This window comes from Coenobita brevimanus, chromosome 116, assembly GCF_032717465.1.
Source record: "Coenobita brevimanus isolate Jiangsu-jjx chromosome 116, ASM3271746v2, whole genome shotgun sequence".
Taxonomy (NCBI): Eukaryota; Metazoa; Arthropoda; class Malacostraca; order Decapoda; family Coenobitidae; genus Coenobita; species Coenobita brevimanus.
Window position 1 is genome coordinate 4,025,001 of NC_137069.1, and position 20,202 is coordinate 4,045,202.

At 42.7% G+C, this 20,202-nt stretch overlaps 1 protein-coding gene across 1 annotated transcript in view; it reads right to left on the bottom strand.

The window, feature by feature from the left end:
* Positions 1-20,202, bottom strand: part of LOC145418813 (tolloid-like protein 1) — a 148,331-nt gene that overhangs the window by 28,280 nt on the left and 99,849 nt on the right. The window contains exons 4-5 of the mRNA XM_080287145.1: positions 8,893-9,104; positions 7,401-7,611 (exon numbers count right to left, since the gene is read on the bottom strand). Of these exons, the coding sequence (XP_080143271.1) occupies positions 7,401-7,611; positions 8,893-9,088 (407 nt within the window). The 5' untranslated portion in view covers positions 9,089-9,104. The remainder of the gene's footprint in view (positions 1-7,400; positions 7,612-8,892; positions 9,105-20,202) is intronic.

Genomic DNA, 20,202 nt, shown 5'->3' on the forward strand with positions numbered 1-20,202 from the left:
AGGGGAAAGGAAAGCAGGAGGAAGAGGGGAACGAAAAGGAAGAAGGGAAGGGGGAAAAGATAATTGTGGGAGGGGGAAGGAGGGGAAAGGGAGGGTAGATGCTAAGGAAAAAAGAGAGGGGAGAGAATAAAGGAGGGGATGGAGGAAGGGAGGAGAGGAAGAGGGGAAAACAGTCCTTGAGGGGAAGGTAGAACACTTACTTATATTTCTCTTATTATTATTATTTTTCAAGACCATGATAGGTGCCTTTAGAAATACAGGGAGGTGGAGAGGGATAATGAGAGGAATGAAAGGGAGAGAATATACAGGTAGAGAAGAGGAGGGAGAGGGAGGGAAGATACAGGGAGAGAAAGGGAGGGAGTATTTGGAACTGGGAGGAGCCGGAGGGGAGGTAAGAGGAGGTGACGGGGAGAGAGGGAGAGAAAATGGAAATATGAAAGAGTGAGGAGGGTGAGAATGTGAGAGGAGGAGAGGTATGAGAGACAGGGAGAGAGTGAGGGGTTATGAGAGAGAGGGAGAGGGGGGGGGAAGAGGGAGAGAGAGAGAGAGAGAGAGAGAGAGAGAGAGAGAGAGAGAGAGAGAACCCCATTACACATATCTACTGTCCAATGTAACTCTATCTACTTTCCTGTCTACTTGCCTAACCCCCTTCCTTCCTTCCTCCATGTGTGCCTACTTCCTTCCTTCCTTCTTTCCTACTCTTTCCCTTCCTTTATTTCTTTCTTCTTTCCTGTCTGTGTTTTTCCCTCCTTCCTTCATCTGAATCTTCCTTCCTTCCATTCCCTCCTATCTGCTTGCTTGCTTCCTTCCTTCCTCCTTTTCTTCCTTCCTCCCTCCTTCCCTCTTTCTTTCATCCCTATTCCTTCTTCCTACCTCCCTCCTTCCGTCTTGCCTACCTTCTTCCTTCCCTCCTTCCTTCATCCTTCTTTCCCTTCTTCCTTCTTCCTTACTCCCTCCCTTTTTCCTTTTATCTTCATTCCTTCCTTCCTTCCAACTAAATTAGAGAGAGGGGGGGGGGGACCTTCAGGCTGTGTGTACTGGACAAACAAATCTTGACTACTACCCCCCTTCCCTCCCCTCTCCTTCTCTCCCCTCCCCTCCCCTTACTTCCCTCTTTCCTCCCTCTCTCCTCTTCCTTTCTCTCCTCTCCCCTCCCTCCTTCCTTTCCTCACTCCTCCTTCTTTCCTACCCTTCCCTATTTCTCTCCTCCTTTCCCTCCTTCCATTCCTTCACTGTTCTGCCTTCCCTTCCCTTCCTTCCCCCGTCACTACTTGTCTCTCCCTGTCACACTCCCCTTCCTTCCCCCACTCTCCTTCATTACTTCCCCTGGCTGACTCATATTCCCCTCTCCCCCTCCCCTCATCTTTTTCCTCTCCTTTTCCCCCCTCCCCCTCTCCCTTTCCATTTCCCTCTTCCTTTATCCCTTCCTTCTTCATTTCCTCCCTCCTTCCTTTCTCCGTCACTCACCCCTCTCTTCCTCCTTCCCTCCATCACTCACCTCCTCCTTCCTGACCCCTCGTTCCTTTTCCTTTTCCCCTCTCACCCCTTCCTTCCCCTGCCTCCTCCTTCTCCCCTTCTCCACCCGTCTCCCATCCTCCCCTTTTCCTTCCCCTCTTTCTTACCTCTTCTCCCATCTCCCCTTCTCTTTCCCCTTCCTCTTTCTTATTGTATTCTTCTGTCCTTCTATCCCTCTTCCTCTCTTTCCTCCTCCCCTTCCCAATCCCCCTTCCTTCCTCTCCCTGCCCCTCCCATTTCATCTCCCTCGCCTCTTCTCTCCTTCCTTTACCCTCCTCCCTCCTCCTTTCTTCTCCCTCGTCCCCCGTCGTTACCCCCCAAGGCTCGTCTCTCCCTCTCTCTCTCTCTCCTTCACACATTTGCTCTCACACCTTCACCGACCCCCCCCCCTCTCTCTCTCTCCCTCCCTCTCAAGTGGTTCAATCCCCTCTAACCACCTCTTCTGTTCATCATTAAGCCATTTAGAACAATAACGTCTTCTGTATTATGTTCTAGATACAAAAGTTATCAAATATAATCGCGCTTGAATTTCGCTCAAAAAAAAAAAAAAAAAAAAAAAAAAAAAAAAAAGGTATATAATTAAAGATGATATAAAACTAATAAGGCTTGGTTCCCAAAATATTCGTACACACACACACACACACACACACACACACACACACACACACACACACACACACACACACATGGACGCTTCGCGAAACCTGAAAAATTAAGCTTACAGTCTCACAGAAAAATTAAAATAACACTGATAACAATAAAAACCCCATACCTCCCCTCGAAGCAGGTCTAATCAGCAGAGACGCTCCAACAAGACGAGGTTGAAAAGAGATATGTTCTGCCACTACTTGGAGTCGACTGATCCCGTAATGCCGCTCACGGAGTAATGACTGGTCTCTCCTTCCTAAACCGTCAGAACTAAGTGGCCTAGACCTGGATTCATACGCTCCAAGACAACATGGCAACACTGACTCTATATATATGTAAAAGCCTCGTTGTTTGTTTGTCCTTCAATCACGCCCAAACCAAGGGCCAGAGACCCCCAGACCCATATATATTCTGAATCACTGTGACCCAAGGATGATTTTAGGGAGTTAAAATTCAGATTTGGGTCATTTGAGGCACTGGTTGGATGTTCGCCTTTTTGGCCCGGGCAACGCCGGGTACCCCTGCGCCCAGTTTTTGATATGGAGACTAACATGACCTCCAGTTCGGACACAGGCTATGTGAGGTTGACCTCCAAGGTCATTTGAAGTCACCAGTAATAGTAAACAAGTCTGCGAATGCTGTAATAGAAAGTTCCTGGACCTCTTATAATCCCTCTTCATACATGGTCTTCCTGGAGAAGAAGTAAAGACTGAACTAGAACAAATGGGATTAGAGTGTTCGCCTTTTTGGCCAGGCAACGCCTGGTACCCCTGCTAGTGTAGTACATTTTTTTTTTTTTTTTTCCCTGACGGTACTGATTTACTCTGCCAACTTGATTACTAATTCGTGGTTGTCTGAAATTTAGCGAGCCTCGGTTCTGAAATGGAAAGTCTCCTTGGCTACCATACTCTGTTCACTTCAGTCTGAGCTAAAATGCCATCTCTCCATCAGGAATGCTGAGTTATAACAAAAGATTAAGACTGGAGTGTGGTACTAATCACGAAGACGCGCCAAGAAATCATGCAGAGCTCTCGTACTGTCACTTTCTGCCAGTGAGCTACGGGAAATAAGCTACGAAAGGGCGAAAATCTGGACCAAGTTAAAGTGAACGAAGTATAGTCAGATCGAGCCTTCAGTCTGACTACACATGGCCTTAAACAGTTCAAAAGATGTATTCGGAAGATCGTGGGGAAAAAACTAGAAATGCTAATACATGACAAAGACCCGGAAAAAATACAAATTACAAAAACCTGGTCGAGATCTTCCCCTCCAAACAAAAAATGGTAGAAGAAGGTAAAGACTAAATACTGTATATAATAAAAAACTGCTCATATCTAGCAAATATCTCCCCTAAAAATAAAAACTGCAAGAAACTGGTAACGATCCAAAAGAAAATCCACAACTTGAAGATCCGAAAACAAAAAAAAAATGCAATCTATAGAAATAAATGTATCAACTCCCTCACCCCCGACCAAACCCTCTCCTGTATCGTTAAATGAAAGCGGTATCTAACTTCCCCAGCCCAAAAAGTGTTGACTGAAAGAAATCGCCCGGGGTTAGCAAAGGCAAAGTCAGGGGCATGCTGTAAGGGGCACTGGAGATTTCGTAACACGTCCTTCTTGGTGATTCATTCAGTATATCACACCTCACACTCCTGCTGTCACTGATGCAAACTCTATCAATACTGAGAGAAATAAATAACCTATGGAATGTTAAGTTGGAATAGGATAAATAAATCGCTACAGAAAAGGTGTTAAGAGCCCTCCTGCGCCATGTAAATACGACTCGAGTTGATAAGGGGTTCTTCGCAGCGTCTAATACTCAGCGACTTATTTTTTGGATGCTATTTACAGTATATCGCTTATTTACATACTTCCCATCAATAACATACCAGGGGATACCGAGGTGAACTGTACAGAATAGATCGCTGACGGAAAGGTGCGACGACCCCTCCTATACCCCCAGCATACAAGCCCAATCATGACGTCGTGGTATTCAAGCTATAAAAAAAAAAAGAAAAAAAAGAAAAAGAAAAGGGCAAAACCTCAGCGTGTTTCTCCTTGGTATTAGGTGATAGGAGGAGGAGGAGGAGGAGGTGGAGGAGGAGGAGGAAGAGGAGGAGGAGGAGGAGGAGACGGTGATAGCAAGGGAAAGATAAGGGGGGATGAGGCGTGTTCCCCCTTCGTATTAAGTGACAGGCAGGAGGAGGAGAAGAAGTGGTGATGGCTGGGGAAAGATATGGGAGAATGAGTAAGGCGCCTCTCCTACGATCCAACTTTCCTTGTATGGCTAAAGTTTTCCCTGGTGTAATGTGAGAAGTTTCCCCAAAGGCTGAGATGGGTAGAGGCGAGGGGGGAGATGGAGGAGGAGGATGGGGCGGATACCCCTATTGTGAATCGACAACAGGATGTGATCTTTTTTTCCTGAGCTTTTTTCTTCCTCTATTTCTTTTCTGGTTTTACACACACACACACACTCTCCCCCCCCCTCTCTCTCTCTCACACACACACACACACACTCTCTCTCTCTCTCTCTCACACACACACACACACACACACACACACACACACTTTCTTGCAACATCTAAGAATTCACAAGTAATTTTTACACACCTGTTGTGGAATTTAGGAGTGAGTATTCCCCAACACTTCTTCCTTAGCGATTTAATCTGCAAATTACCCCATATAAGCACTGACGTTACTGAAGCAAACATTGTCGGAATTAAATGACATAAATAATATACAAAAGGGTATTACGGTGCTATAGGGGAAAAATAAATCGCTAAAGAGAAGGGATAACGGAGCCTCCTACTAATTCTAAAATCCCTTTGGTTAAGCAGACTCCCTAAGCACTTCTTCCTGATCGATTTATTTCTGTACCTAATAATATAATAATAATTCACTATCAGGAATGGACCCACGAAAAGGTAATCTCCATAAAAGGTAATTGAGGACGGAGATGACACAGGCCAGTATTTTCCTTTCATATATTTCACCATATTTTCGGGCCAAGTGAGGTGTCTGTAAATTTGGAGAAAAATAAAAAAAGAAAATGTTTGCGGGCGTCACCTCCATCCTTATTTCGTGACGTTATTTACGCAATTGACGATAATATGAAAAATGTATAGACAGAGTGAAAGAGAACTGTATGGTGTAATATACAAAAAGAGAGAGAGAGAGAGAGAGGTTCGTATGCTAACGCGAATACGCCTACTAAACTGGAAGCACACACACACACACACACACACACACACACACACACACACACACACACACACACACACACACACACACACACACACACACACACACACACACACACACACACACACACACACACACACACACACACACACACACACACACACACACACACACACACACACACACACACACACACACACACACACACACACACACACACACACACACCTTTTCTGCCTCTGCTCCAGAAATATGGGGGTGAAAGTACAGGGTGTCCCGGGAGTTAAGTCAAAAACTTTGGGAAATGATAGAGGAGGGAATTCTAAGGAAAAAATATTATACGAACATGTGTCCAACTCTCCACCGTTACGGAGCTACAGTTACTGATGACCTTATGGGTGAATTATGAAGGAGACCATTTTCGCCCATAAGGTCATCAGTAATTGTAGCTCCGTAACGGTTGAGATTTGGACACATGTTCATATGACATTTTTTGGCTTAGAATTCCCTCATCTGTCATTTCCCAAAGTTTTTGACTTACCTCCAGGGACACTCTGTATAATGAGCCTTTCTGTACAATGACGTCTTATTAGTGTTCATTCCTCCTGTCCAGATTATTGGCTGTACCTCTCGTCTGTATTTTTGTCCCTTTTCATACAGGTACCAAACAGATCACAATCAAATCACAGTGAATGTAGTAGTAGTAGTAGTAGTAGTACAGTAGTGTAGTAGTATAGTGTAGTAGTAGTAGTAGTAGTAGTGGTGGTGGTGTAGGTTCATTAAAAATACGAACTCAGTGGACTGCAGACTAAAGCCACCCTCCTCCCGCAGTCCACTGAGTTCGTATTTTTAATGAACCTACTACTACTACTACTACTATACTACTACTACTAGTATTACTATTACTACTGCGACTGCCACCACCACCACCACCATCACCACCACTACTACTACTACTACTACTACACTCTCCTCCTGCAGTCTACCCTCCTCCTTCTCCTTGATAGGGAAGGAGTATAGGGATATTAGTATAACCGGGCACTGGAGCTGCATGGCTGTATTAAGAGCATCTCTCACTTTGGTCTGTCGTCTTCCTTCAGTACACACTCTGGTCTGGTTGTACAGTGTTCGGTCTGCATGTGTGAAGGTAAGAGTGCCAATATGCGATACTATGCACAGATTAAGGTAACAGTCAATCTTGCTTGGTTCTAAAGTGATTGGTAATTAAATGAGTGAACACAGAAATTTATACAAGCACTGAAAAAAAAAAATCACTCTACTTTGATTGTGGAGTGTTTGGAGGCTGTATAAGTATGAGGAATCAATCCCATACATACTAAAGCTGAAGAAAGTAAATAAACGCTATCATCCAACCTAAATACACTGGAATGCATGTGACCCGGCTTGAATGGATGTGGATTCGCTAGATGAGGCTTGAAGTTGCTCTGATATAACCCTCTCAAGGTCGACGCAATTCTGTTATCTATTTCTACTACCGTCATATGATTTTATAGTTGAGAGTGGGTCATAGGAACGAGTGTGTGTTTATATTGATGTTAACCGAGACTAGTTATGCTGTGCTGCTGGAGAGAGAGAGAGAGAGAGAGAGAGAGAGAGAGACGAAAAAAAAGGGGGAAGGATGGAATGGGATGGGAAGGACGCGATGGAAAAAGAAAGGAAGGGAAGGATGAGATGCGAAATGAAAAGAAGGGAAGGGAAGGAAAGCGAAGGAAACAGACGATACAGCAAGGGAATGAAACGGAAGAGAAGGCAAGGAAAGGAAAGGAAACAAAAGGAAGGGAAAGGAAGTGTAAGGAAGGAAGGGGGATGGAAGAGAAGAGCAAGGAAGAAAAGGGAAAGGATGAAGAAGGGAAGGGAAGGAATGATAGAGAGAATAGAGGACACAAAAGAAAACGAAGGAAGAGAAACATGATAAGTCGAAATAACACACACACACACACACACACACACACACACACACACACACACACACACACACACACACACACACACTCAAAAAACAACAATACTCACTGTGGGCCGCCGTAGAAAAGGTCGAAATCCCTAAACTCGAGCCTTATCCTCTGCCCTTTACTGCCAATATACTTATACTGGCAGGTGATGTTCTTGGGATAGGCCCCGGGGTAGGTGAGGGAGAGGAACTGCCCATTTCTTCGTGACTGCTCGCTCTGAATTACGTAGTCGCAGAGGGAATGGGGCACCTTTTCACCCACGATGTACTTGGCTGAAAAAAAGGGAAAAATAATGAGAGGAGATGCATTAGTGAATAAGGAAAACCTGTGTGGAAAGAAAGGTGAGCCTGGTGTAAGAGAAAAAAGAACGTATGAGTAAACAGGCAACAAGAGAGACCGGAAGAATTTGGTTAAAGTGAATGGATAAATGGGTGGACACAGTTTTGACTTGAAAATACAGGGTACCTCATGAATTGTGTCTAAGTCTTAAGGGTATTCTCTGGCCTACGTTTAAGTAATAAATGATATATCAACATGCGTTCAACTGATACGATGTTACAGTTAATGGTGATATGATGGGCGAGTATAATCTCACTTATAAATCACTAAGGTCATCTGCTGTTGTAGCCTATTCACTCAGGCATTCCCCACTGTCTCTCTCTCTCTCTCTCTCCTTTTTCACGCAGTCGTACATGCTTCATACATTTTCCTGTACACTTTCACTGTCTCTCTTTTCACGCCAAACTCTTGTCTTCATTTTCTTTCACACTCATTCTTTCTTGCCTCACCCCTTCATGCGTTCCCCTCTTTTTCTTTAGGCCAAACTCTTCTGTTAGTTCTCTTTTTAACCCATTTTATCATGCCTTGCTCGTTCATTCATGGTTTCTCTTTGTTTCATGCCAGATTCGTCTCTCATCTTCTTCCACAATTTGTCATACCTCAGTGATTCCCATGTGCAGTCTCTCTTTTTTTTTATGCCAAATTCTTCTACTTTTTTTTTTTTTACCTGTTCTTTCATTCAGTAACGTGTGCATTCTCTCTCTCTCTCTCTCTCTCGTCTATAATGAACTCGTCAATCTTTTTTTTTTTTTTTCCGATTCTTTCACGTCTGGCACATGCATTCTCTCTCTCTCTCTCTCTCTCTCTTTCAGCTCTCGGAATAACATGAATGCTGTTATAACTGCTTCATATAACCAAAGAAATCAACACAAACGGAGGGGTATGCAAGACGGAAAGGAAGAATAACATCTCCAGTCTATTCTTCCTCCTTCCTCTTCTTTCTCCCTCGTGTTCTGCTCACCCCCTTAAGTTTTGCCTCCTTTTTCTTCTCCTTTCTCTAGACCAAACTTAACTTCCAACGGAGACACAGTAAATCCAACTCACAGCCATTGATGAACTTGTAAGATCCGAGGAAGAGGCTGGTGGAAGTGACTGCACGTTTCCTTCTTTCTCCCTCGTATTCTGCTTCTGCCCTTAAGTTTTGCATACTTATTTCTTCTCCTTTCTCTAGAGCAAACTTAACTTACAACGAAGACACAACAAATCCAACTCACAGCCATTGATGAACTTGTAAGATCCGAGGAAGAGGTTGGTGGAAGTGTTTGCCAGATCGGTGTAGAAGCTGATGACGACGGTGGAGTACAGGGAGATCCGGGGCCTAGGGGAGATGCCACCACAGTACCGCCCACCGAAGGGAGAGTTGACGAGGTCCGTGTTCGTGGGGTCCTTGATTTCCGTGTAGATGTCCATGTACTCGTGGTTGCATCTGGCGGAGGTGGGCATGGTGAGGGAAGGGGACATGGAGAATAAGCAGAGGTACAAGCAGATGAAGGAGAGAAGGAGCAGAAGCAGAACAGATGATGGAGGGCAAGACATAAGCAAAAGCAGAACACGAAGGAGAAGGAGGAGGAGGTGGAGAGAAACAGAAGTACTAGATGCAGAAAACGTAAAAGAAGATGAAAGATAGTGAGAAAGACAAGAAGTAAAAGCAGAACGCGACGGGAGGAGGAGGAGGAGGAGGAGGAGGAAGAGAAAGTGGAGGAGGAGGAGGAAGAGAAAGTGGAGGAGGAGGAAGAGAAAGTGGAGGAGGAGGAGGAGGAAGAGAAAGTGGAGGAGGAGGAGGAGAAAGTGGAGGAGGAGGAGGAGGAGAAGAGAAACAGAAGCACTAGATGCAGAAAACGTAAATGATGACGAAAGACAGTGGGAAAGACAAGAAATAAAAGCAGAAGGCGTACAGGAGACGAAAACTGAGCACGAGAAGGGGGAGGAAGACAAGAAGTAGAAGCAGAAAACACAGAAGGAAGAAAAAAAAGTAGAGGAAGATGGAGGAGTTTGGGTTATTGAGAGATGGAGTATAGATGGGAGTGGAGGAAAGAGAGAGAGAAACAGCAGGACATGAAAAGGAATTAACAAGAGAGAGAGAGAGAGAGAGAGAGAGACAGAGAGAGATGAAAAATATATGACAGACACTGATGTACGACAATAAAGTGCAGGCAATACAGAAAATATGGTCGTATTCTATATTATATTCTTGCTGGCTCCATACCCTTCTAGTCACCTAAGAAAATTCTATCATTCTGGAGGGGGTACATAACAACCTTCACTACCCACTTCACCACCACTACACCCTCCTAAGTTACACAAATATCCTCTGCCACCACCATGAATGAAGAGCAAAAGGCGTCAAGCTGAATAAAATCGTCCGGTGGTAGCCTAAGTGGAAAAAAAGGCGTCAAGTTGAGTAAAATCGTCCGGTGGTAGCCAAAGTGAAAAATAAAAGGCGTCAAGCTGAGTAAAATCGTCCGGTGGTAGCCAAAGTGAAGTGAAAAAAAAAGGCGTCAAGCTGAATAAAATCGTCCGGTGTGACCAAAAAAGTGAATTCATGACACGGACTGAAGGACTTAATGAATGTTCCTGACCTCTTCACTACGAGAATCTTAAGAAATTCCTCAGCTATCACAAGAAAGAGTAAAAACAATTCTACCTTTACTCAGGAGATAGAGGGAAAGTTTCAAAGGAAGGGAACTGTTAACTCTCCCTCTCTCTCTCTCTCTCTCTCTCTCCTGTTTCCCTGTCAACAGATGAAGTCACATTTTCTCCCAGGTACCCACAGACGATGCTGTTCAACCTACGACATATTCTTTCATGCTGACATTAACCACTTCGTCACGGTTTTTGGTTTATTTTTGCTCCACTTAGGCTTTGGTTCCTCCTCTCATCTAACTTTCATTGCTGCAGAGGTCAATGTGCTGTATGCAGGCTAAACACACCTAAAGTAGCGCATGTAAAGCTTATCTGGGCTCACTAGTTTCTGAAAGAGCTTTGTAACCTGGCATGCAAGCTAGCCACACCTCGTCAGCTCTAGAATATAGCATGCAAGAGAACCACGTCTAAAATACTCTATACCGTGACATGCAGACTTTTTTTTTTTTTTAAGCAGGGAAGAAAGAACCAAAGGCCACAAGCCCGCCATTACCGTTCCTTCCAAGAAAAAAACAAAACAAAGATAACAGAGAGCCAAATTTAAGATCTGTTCATTTCGAGATGCCTGGACACACTGCGTTTGAAGGACTGGAGATCATAGGAAGCAGGAAATACAGATGGAAGAAGACGCTGCTAAATACGTCCTTTATCGTGGCATGCAGACTAACGACATCAAGTGAATCTGTGGTGAGAGGAGAGTGTTCGGCCTCTGCATCTCGGTACTCAACGTGCTCAGTAACGTAGCACGCAGGCGAACCACATCTCAATTAAAAATGAAGATGAAGAAAGACCACTTCTAAAATCGTCTGGCGTTAGCAGGTATAAAACCATCTATTCGTAGCGAGAACAGAATCGTCTGGTGTCTGCACACAGAGGACCAGGACTGAATAATGAAAGAAGTCAGTGTGTTTGCTGAGTCTCAATATTCCCTTAGAATACGACTCGCATAACTTTGTCCAGGAGTCTGACCGCCCCGTTAATCGACCTTGAGTTTTTCCACTTACTGGCTCGATATGCCAACCAGTGCACCACCGGATCATCCAAAGTGATAATGAGAAAATAGCAAGATTGTCAAGAGCAATACGGGAATGCAAAATGGTCTCCTTAAAGCCAGGGCAAACTGACAAACCTCTGTACAGATTACTATGACTATAAATGAACCTAACACAGAGTCCCAAATTCTGTACGTTTATATGGTCTGTCGCTTGATCCTATAAATTCCTTAAAAATGCCCCCCTCCAGCCCCCCAAAAAGAATAAGTAAACAAATAAACGGTGTCTAGGGGTATATGCTGGTAAAGGAACAATTGTGCAAAGTCTGTGGCCAATCGGTGGAGAAATAAAGGAATGGCGCAAAGTTGAATACGTTTGGAAGACTGAGGAAGAAGAAATGGAGTGAGTTCTGTAGGTCTCCGTGCTATGGTGTGAAGACCTAATAACAATGGCCATCTCTCTTTCCCATTCTGCTCGACCTTTCTTATTATATTTGTTCTCTCTCTCTCTCTCTCTCTCTCTCTCTCCTTCCGACAAATTCCAGTCTCCTCTTCAGTCCCTTCTCTCTCCTTCTCTCTTACCTACCACTCCTCTCCCGCCTTTCATCCACTCATAACATCCCACTCTCCTCTCCTTTTACCCTCCTCCCCTCCTGTCTCTCCCTTTCCTCTTTCCTCTCTCGCTTCTCCTTACCTTTCCTCACCTTCATATTCCCCCCATTCTTCATTTTTTTCTTCGTCTCCCCTCCCTCAGTCCTTACCCTCCCTTCCTCTCCTCTCTATCCTCCTCCCTGCCTCCCTTCCTCTCTCCCTCCTCTCCCTCCTCCTGTATCCTCTCTCCTTTCTCTCCCTATCCCTGTATCCTCTCTCCTTCCTCTCCCTCCTCTCTTTCTCTCCCTCCTGTCCCTTCGTTTTTTCCTGTTTCCCTCCTCTCCCCCTCCCTCCTCCCGCATTTCAACCTCACCCACTCGGAAATCTTGGAGAGACAGGACGGTATTAAGAGAGTGGAGGTGCGGAGAGGGGAGGGGAGGGGAGAGAGGAGAGAGGAGAAGGAGAGGGAGCGGGAAAGGAGGAAAGATGAGAGGAGGAGAGAAGTGAGTGGAAGTGGGAGAAGGAGGAGGGGGAGGAAGGGATGGGAAGGGAAGGAAGAGGAGGAGGAGAAAGAAAGTAGGAAGAAGGTAAGGTTAAAGAGGGAAAGCGAGAGGAGGGGAGAATGAAAGGGGAACGGAGGTAAGGGAGGGAAGGATTGATATAAAAGGGGAGGGGATGGCAGTATCAACCCCCCTTCACTACGCTTACGTCTTTTCATATTTTTATCTTAACATCAGCAGACAATTCAACTTAGGAGACAAATTATCGAGGAGTAAGAGACGTCTTGTACTGACTAAAGGCTAGGAAACATCTCTATAAACCAGCTCAATGCAGTGATATCTTTTTTTCACTTACTCGATACCGAAAGGAGACATTTTTTGCCCTACCGAAATTCAATATACTCTTCATTTACCCTTTCATTGCAATATCTATCTCTATCTATTGCCAGAAGCCTTAATCCCGTAAGGGGTGGCCACAAACAAATCGCCAGAATGTCGCTCAGTCCCCCGCCATTTCACTGCCCTGCTCCCAGCTTACACCCCCCTCTCTCAGATACCTCTCCACTCCATCCCTCCATCTCATCCTTGGCCTCCCCCTCCCGCTCCCCCGTTCCACCTCACTCCTCGTCAGTCTCAGGCTCTCCATCCTCTCCACATGGCCATTGCAATATATCTTTCCTAAACTGAACTAAAGTCGCCTGATGATAGTGAGAACAAAAGATAAAAACATCAGTGTACTTAGAGGCTCAGGGCAGTGTGCTTATAACCCCTTCATGATAAGAGGTATTCTGTAAACTGAACAAAATCGTCTAGCGGTCACAACTCTGAATTGAGGTAAAAATTTCTTCAATATTCTTAGCCTGTTGGATGAAGCCGCGAATTTCGAAGGTCTGGATGATGATGATGATGATGATGATGAATCTTTATCTATGCGTGTATAAAAGTGTGGCTAGTTTTGCTTGGCACACTTCTGACAGTGCATATTAGTGGAGAATAGTTTGTATGTTGATGATGATGATGATGATGATGGTGATATTTCTCTTACTTATGTTTTCCTCTGTGTGTGTGTGTGTGTGTGTGTGTGTGTGTGTGTGTGTGTGTGTGTGTGTGTGTGTGTGTGTGTGTGTGTGTGTGTGTGTGTGTGAACCAATTTTTCACTGTATTCTGACTACTACCAGACGATTTATTTAGCCACAGAAGAGACGCTCGGACTGAAGGGGTTCTAGAGAGACCATTGAGGAATTGATTACATGGCACACAAAACACACACAGGAATAGTACATGGAGGGTAGCACATTTAATTACATGGCACAGTGTAGTCAAAATTGTACATATATGGTAAGGTAGTGCTGGCATGTTCAGAATTCTTAAGTGCTGGGTACATTAAAAACGCACTGAAGGGAATGAAGTGAGGCGGACAGTACCCTTAATTACGTGGCACACGAGTACACGATGTTGGATGTACGCTAACGAAGTACACAGTGGACAGAGTAGCGCACATGTACAATCAGATACCGAAGTCTGTTCACCTCTCCTGCTCCTCACATCCTTGAAAGAAACGTAATTGACAAAGGTGCATATTATCACCCACACCTGAATGATAATATACACCTCAGTCCCACCCCAGTCCACTAAGCCACATTCAAGCATCTGTGAACCCTGCAGTGAGAGAAAAGATGTAGCAGAGGCGAACGAACTTTTGCATCTGCCTGTACAATTGAACCCCTGAACCCACCACACCCCACTGTTAGGTTGGAGGTATTTTAAACCTTGACGTATTAAGATTAGCGATTTATTAATGAACCCCTCCACATGACAGGGTGTGTCTGACTGGCCGATATGTATTTCGCTGTATTAAGCCCTGGAGTTGAACAGAAATACATAATACATAACAGGGGAGTGGCTGGTTCATATATACACTTGAGTTTCGTCAGAGCGGTGTGGGGCTAATAATTGCGAGGTTTAGTGGGGTTGTTGAGGTGGTGCATCCTTCAACACTGACTGATTTTTTTTTTTTTTTTTATGCGAGGAAGAAGGAACCAAAGGCCATGAGCCCGTAGTAACAGTTCCCTCCAAGAGAAAAACAAAATACAAGAGAGAGCCAAATTCAAGATCCGATCATTTTGAGATGCCTGGACACACTGCGTTTGAAAGACTGGAGATCATAGGCAGCAGGAAATACAGACAGAGGGAGACAGTTCCAGAGCTGACCTGTTGCATAAATGAAAGACTGGGAGTAACGGTTAACTCTTGCATTAGAGAGTTGGACAGAAAAAGGATGAGAGTTTGCTGCCGGACGGGTGCTACGCGCCCGTCGTAGAGGTGGAGGAATGCAAGCAGACAGTTCAGAGGAGCAGTGACCATTAAAGTAGCGATAGAAAAGAGATAAAGATTGGCACAGTCCTTCGCCAGAATGTGTAGCTTCGCAGTACTCCAAAAACATGTACAACGTGTAGGTACTTCAGAAAGATTTACAACATAGGGATATATTTGAGTCTGTGTACAGTACTAATTTTAAGAAGAATGAACACTAACACGTACATCGAGGGCTTTAGACAGTTACTTTAAATGGCTGTACAGCTAACAGGGATTTTGTACATATAATTCAGGGGTCTAGGCACTATTTCTGAAGGATGTACGAAGTAGTAATAGGTCTGCATCGGGGAATGTGTCCACTGTCAAATGCTTCGAAAGGATGTACATATTACAGGCGTACAGTACTTCAGGGGTTTGTACACCAACACAGTACAGAAGGAGGTATACTAACGAATTTTAATTGTCGTTCTACTCTTTAGTCGAACAGCTATGGAACTCTCGCGTAAAATTTTAGACATACTGGTCGGTCTCCTAATATCGCATCACTGGTCTCGAAAGTCATCACTCACCGCCTTGCTACTTATCACGAAGGCGTGGATCAGTATTTATGTCCTCAACTGTACAAATTTAAAATACTTAAAGAATTTTATGGTCAATAGTTCGTTTCCACGGTCGATAATATTTACCTATGCAGTCTGGCCATTTTTTCCTTATTCCTGCTACCTACAGGCGATTTTATTCAGCTTAGAAATGACCTCTCGTTCTGAAAGGGTTAATGAAGCCTATATTTCACCCCTTGAGTTCAGAGTCCCCCAAAAGCTGAATAAAATCGTCTGGAGAAAAAAACAACTATCAAACATTACCAAACTAAACTGGTTAATGAAGGCTCCATCTAACCCAACACAAAAAATCGTCCAAATGCTGAATAAACCCCTTTGGAAATAGCAAGAACAAAGTATATTATGTAACTGGAGTGGAAGGGTTGACGTCTTAGTGGCCAGCGTACCCCAGACGAGATGGTTAAATAAAATCGTCTGAAGCTCGTAAGAATAATAATTATAAAAAAAAAAATGTCCTAATAGTGAAGCACGTTAGCCCTTTATGACTACTACTACTACTATTATTATCATCATCATCATCATCATCATTAGTAGTAGCAGTATTTCCAGGCAGTTTTTTTTTGCCTTTACAGGTCTGTCGAACTGTGGAGATGGATAATACAGCCTTCATGCCCCCCATCAGCACTAGTAGCTTTCCAAACAACAACGAAAAATCTTCAGGATGCAGCAACAGTAACTCTAAAAAAGAAAGAAAGAAAAAAAAAGCCACACAGTTCATGGGGTTAAGGAGGGACCCCTAAAGTATGGACCTATGAGCTGTAAGCGAAGGGCGGTACGCTAAGGGTCGTATTCTAAGCGGTATAGGACACTTCGTAGCACCCCCCCCCTCCTTTTTGGCGACTTTATTAATTTTACTTATATACCGTCCTTCTATTGTCGACAAAGTTCGCCTCAGGAACACAGTACATCAGGGATTTTGAATAAGGTCACCCTGAATCAGAAAGAATGTTATATATATACTGTTATGTAGCATGAGTTGACATCCTTCATTAATGATGTATTTGATTTGAGAAGTACAAATGTATCTAGCATGTATTTGATTTGAGAAGTACAAATGTATCTAGCATGTATTTGATTTGAGAAGTACAAATGTATCTAGCATGTATTTGATTTGAGAAGTACAAATGTATCTAGCATGTATTTGATTTGAGAAGTACAAATGTATCTAGCATGTATTTGATTTGAGAAGTACAAATATATCTAGCAGGTATTTGATTTGAGAAGTACAAATGTATCTAGCATGTATTTGATTTGAGAAGTACAAATGTATCTAGCATGTATTTGATATGAGAAGTACAAATGTATCTAGCATGTATTTGATTTGAGAAGTACAAATATATCTAGCAGGTATTTGATTTGAGAAGTACAAATGTATCTAGCATGTATTTGATTTGAGAAGTACAAATGTATCTAGCATGTATTTGATTTGAGAAGTACAAATGTATCTAGCATGTATTTGATTTGAGAAGTACAAATGTATCTAGCAACAAATTCTCATTCCTTTTCTGTACAGCCCTATAATGCAAGACTTAACCGTTCCGCCCAGTCCTTCATGTATGCAGCAGGTCAACCCTGGAACTGTTAACTGTCTTACTCAATCTGTATTTCCTACCGTCTATGACCTCGTCTTTCAAACGCAGTGTGTCCAGGCATTTATTTTTATTTTTATTATTATTATTATTATTTTTTTTTTTTTTTTAGGAAAAACCTTACAGGCTTCTGGCCTTTGACTGCTTCTTCCATGCATTAAAAGAAAATTCTATTCAGATAGAGGAGATTTCCTTTTTTTTTTTTTTTTTTTTTTTTTTTTTTTTTTTTAAATAAAGATAAGCCCTTTATTAACCCTCTCATGGTAAGAGGATTTCTCTAACCTGCGTAAAATTGTCTGCTGATAGTAAGGACAACCAAAATTAAGTCCTCAGGTGGATGTTATTAACACTGAATATTTACAGCGCGTCATCGTAATGAATGTGTAATAATTAGCACGGCCTTGTTGCCTTAAGCTAAGCAACAATACCCAGTGAAGATGGTACGTTCTTCTAACCTAACAGAATCTTTAACTCCCCTCAGTTAATAGCCAAATCTAACTAAATCGAAGGATTTACTTAGCTAGTAACCAGGAAGCCTCATTCCTACCTCATAACTATGGATCATCAGATTTCATGCAACCACAACTTGGAATTCATTTTGCAGAAATGGTCAAAAGTACCGTCAGGAGGAAAAAAACAGTATAACACAATATTGCGATACTGAATTGCATTGTAAGTAATGGCCGTGACTGTACAATGGTAGAAACGTGCATGTATATTTTTATTTAAAAAAAAAAAAAAAAACTAAAAAGAACCCTAGACTGGAAATCAGTTACCAGCTATCATTTCCAAAACTAATCTGACCAAAGGGAGCCAAAAATCAAGATCCGTTGTTTTCAAGATGGTCGGTCACATCGCGTCGTAGGATGCAGAGTTGCAAAGTTACATACGTTAAGGACCGAGATTAGCAGTTAACTCTTGCTCTGAGACAGTTGGACAGAAAAAGGGTAACAATTTATTAAGCCTGGCAGATGCCGTGTATTCGCCGTAACAGAGGAAGAATGAAAATAGACAGAGGAGAAGAGCGGTGATCACTGTTACTTCAAGAGTCAAGGTAAGATGATGCAACATTACAACGAAGAGATAGAATTTGAAGAGATTTAGTACTGGGGGGAGGTTGATGAAATGCTAAGCCTGTGACGCCACCCTGCTACGAAAAACTACGTGGTATGCCGCCGTACCCCACACAGGGTCGAATGAGGCCTTTTTACCGTCACCAGTTAGGCAATGTTGGAAGTAAAAAGAAAAAAATACGGAGTTGGTTTGCACACTCAGCCTCTGGGAAATGTGTGTGTGTGTGTGTGTGTGTGTGTGTGTGTGTGTGTGTGTGTGTGTGTGTGTGTAACTCTGGAGGTTATGAGGCTTCCTTCGCACCTGTTCCTACTATTTAAAAAAAAAAAAAAAAAAAAAAGTTCACCCCAGTTACACGATAGCGTCTCTCTCTCTCTCTCTCTCTCTCTCTCTCTCTCTCTCTCTCTCTCTCTCTCTCTCTTCAATCTAATTCAGCTAAAAGACAGACCTGAACTTTTACCGGATCCACAAACAAACTTATAATCAATTCTTTCTCGTAACTCAGATTAGCTGTCTTTTTTGCAGGACGAAGGAGGGACAAGGGAAAATTTTGAAGACTCCTTGATCTTCCTTCCTCAAAAAAAAAAAAAAAAAAAAAAAAAAAAAAAGAGAGAGAGAGAGAGAGAGAGAGAGAGAGAGAGAGACTAAATTTGTTTGTGAATTCGGGCCTTGGGGGGGTTCGATACTGCTTTCATTACCCCTTCATTACGAGAAGCTTTTCCTAAGTTTATTCAAATTCTGGAGAGAGAGAGAGAGAGAGAGAGAGAGAGAGAGTCTAATGTTCTGACTCAGGTATTTGAAGATTAAAGGTGATAAAAACGCAAAATGATATACTGAAGTGTAAACAGGTAAAATATATTAATAATGAATAACTTAATACTAGAGGGCAAATGTGTACAATAAATCGCAATAGAAATGGTCCTACTAACACCACAAATCTGTGTTTTGGGGTTTATTCTTGTTGCTGCCTTCAATCTAGTCAACGAGTACTTGGTTTAGTCAGTCCTTGTTACTGAGAGATGGTTTGATTCGCTTTGCACCTAACTCCCTAACTCCCTCCGTTTGGAAAGTCGATCTGAAGGTTCATAAAATCGTATGGAAACTGCAAGAATAAAGTGGAAAATACCTGATCTGCCTCAAAGAGTTAATTAGTGGTGTGATATGGTTAAGACTCCCTATCCACTATGGTTTATTTCTGCCAATGGTAATACTCAACTACACGTGCTGTAATGGTTAACAAACACCCAGGAAATACAGTCGGTCAATATTTCCTTTACACTCTTGAAACTGTGGGTCGAATTCTGTGTCTATGGACGCTTCGTAAAGCCTCTTCCTTACCGATTTACTCTGCACATTACAGGCCATTATTCTCTTGTATGATATTGACGCAAACTACGATGATATTAAAACGGCTATGTAATATAACATTAAATCACTACGAAAGAGGTGCTACGAAGAATACAGACTTTCTCAAAACTCTCACGCGATCTTGTCCATCAAACAAGGAGGCTAATAGTCCCTCCTAAAGGCATTCGTAACACCATAAAGCTGACCTGGAACCCAACTGAATCACAGGAAGCGGTTGTATCAGAATTAGCTTACCTGATTGGATCGAATTATCGGAATATTAATCAACTCTGTAAATGTATGGGAAGAGAACAAATTTTATCCATATATTGACAGTTTTTATCATAATCGTAACTCTTTCCAATCCTTCCCTCTTAACAACCCAAGTGCACAGAAATTATTGACCAAGACTGCAGATAAAAAGGCAAATGGTACAGCAAACCCAAGAAGAACACAGTGGAGTTACATTAACCTGGAGTATGGAATTTAGATCTACAGAATTATAATTATGTAAATGTGAATGAGTTATAGGATACCATATATACATTTATCATATATATATAATTGTCTTTAGGATCTCACTCGGGTCTAAGGTTAATCCGGGCATTGCAGGAATCACTGGTACTAGGATTTAAGGGATTATGTACAAATTAGTTTATATGCAGGAGGGGAGAGGGAGTAACAGAAAATAAAACTTAAATATAAAAGGAAAATGTAAAGGCTGAATATTAGTTGTTGTTTATAATGCACGTGTTCTTGTGGGATTAGAGGGCTGCTTTGTAACTCTTCCTTGCCAGTTTTTTTTCTTTTTTTCGGCATATTAGACGCTGGTAGTCTCGTTCATAATAATAATAAA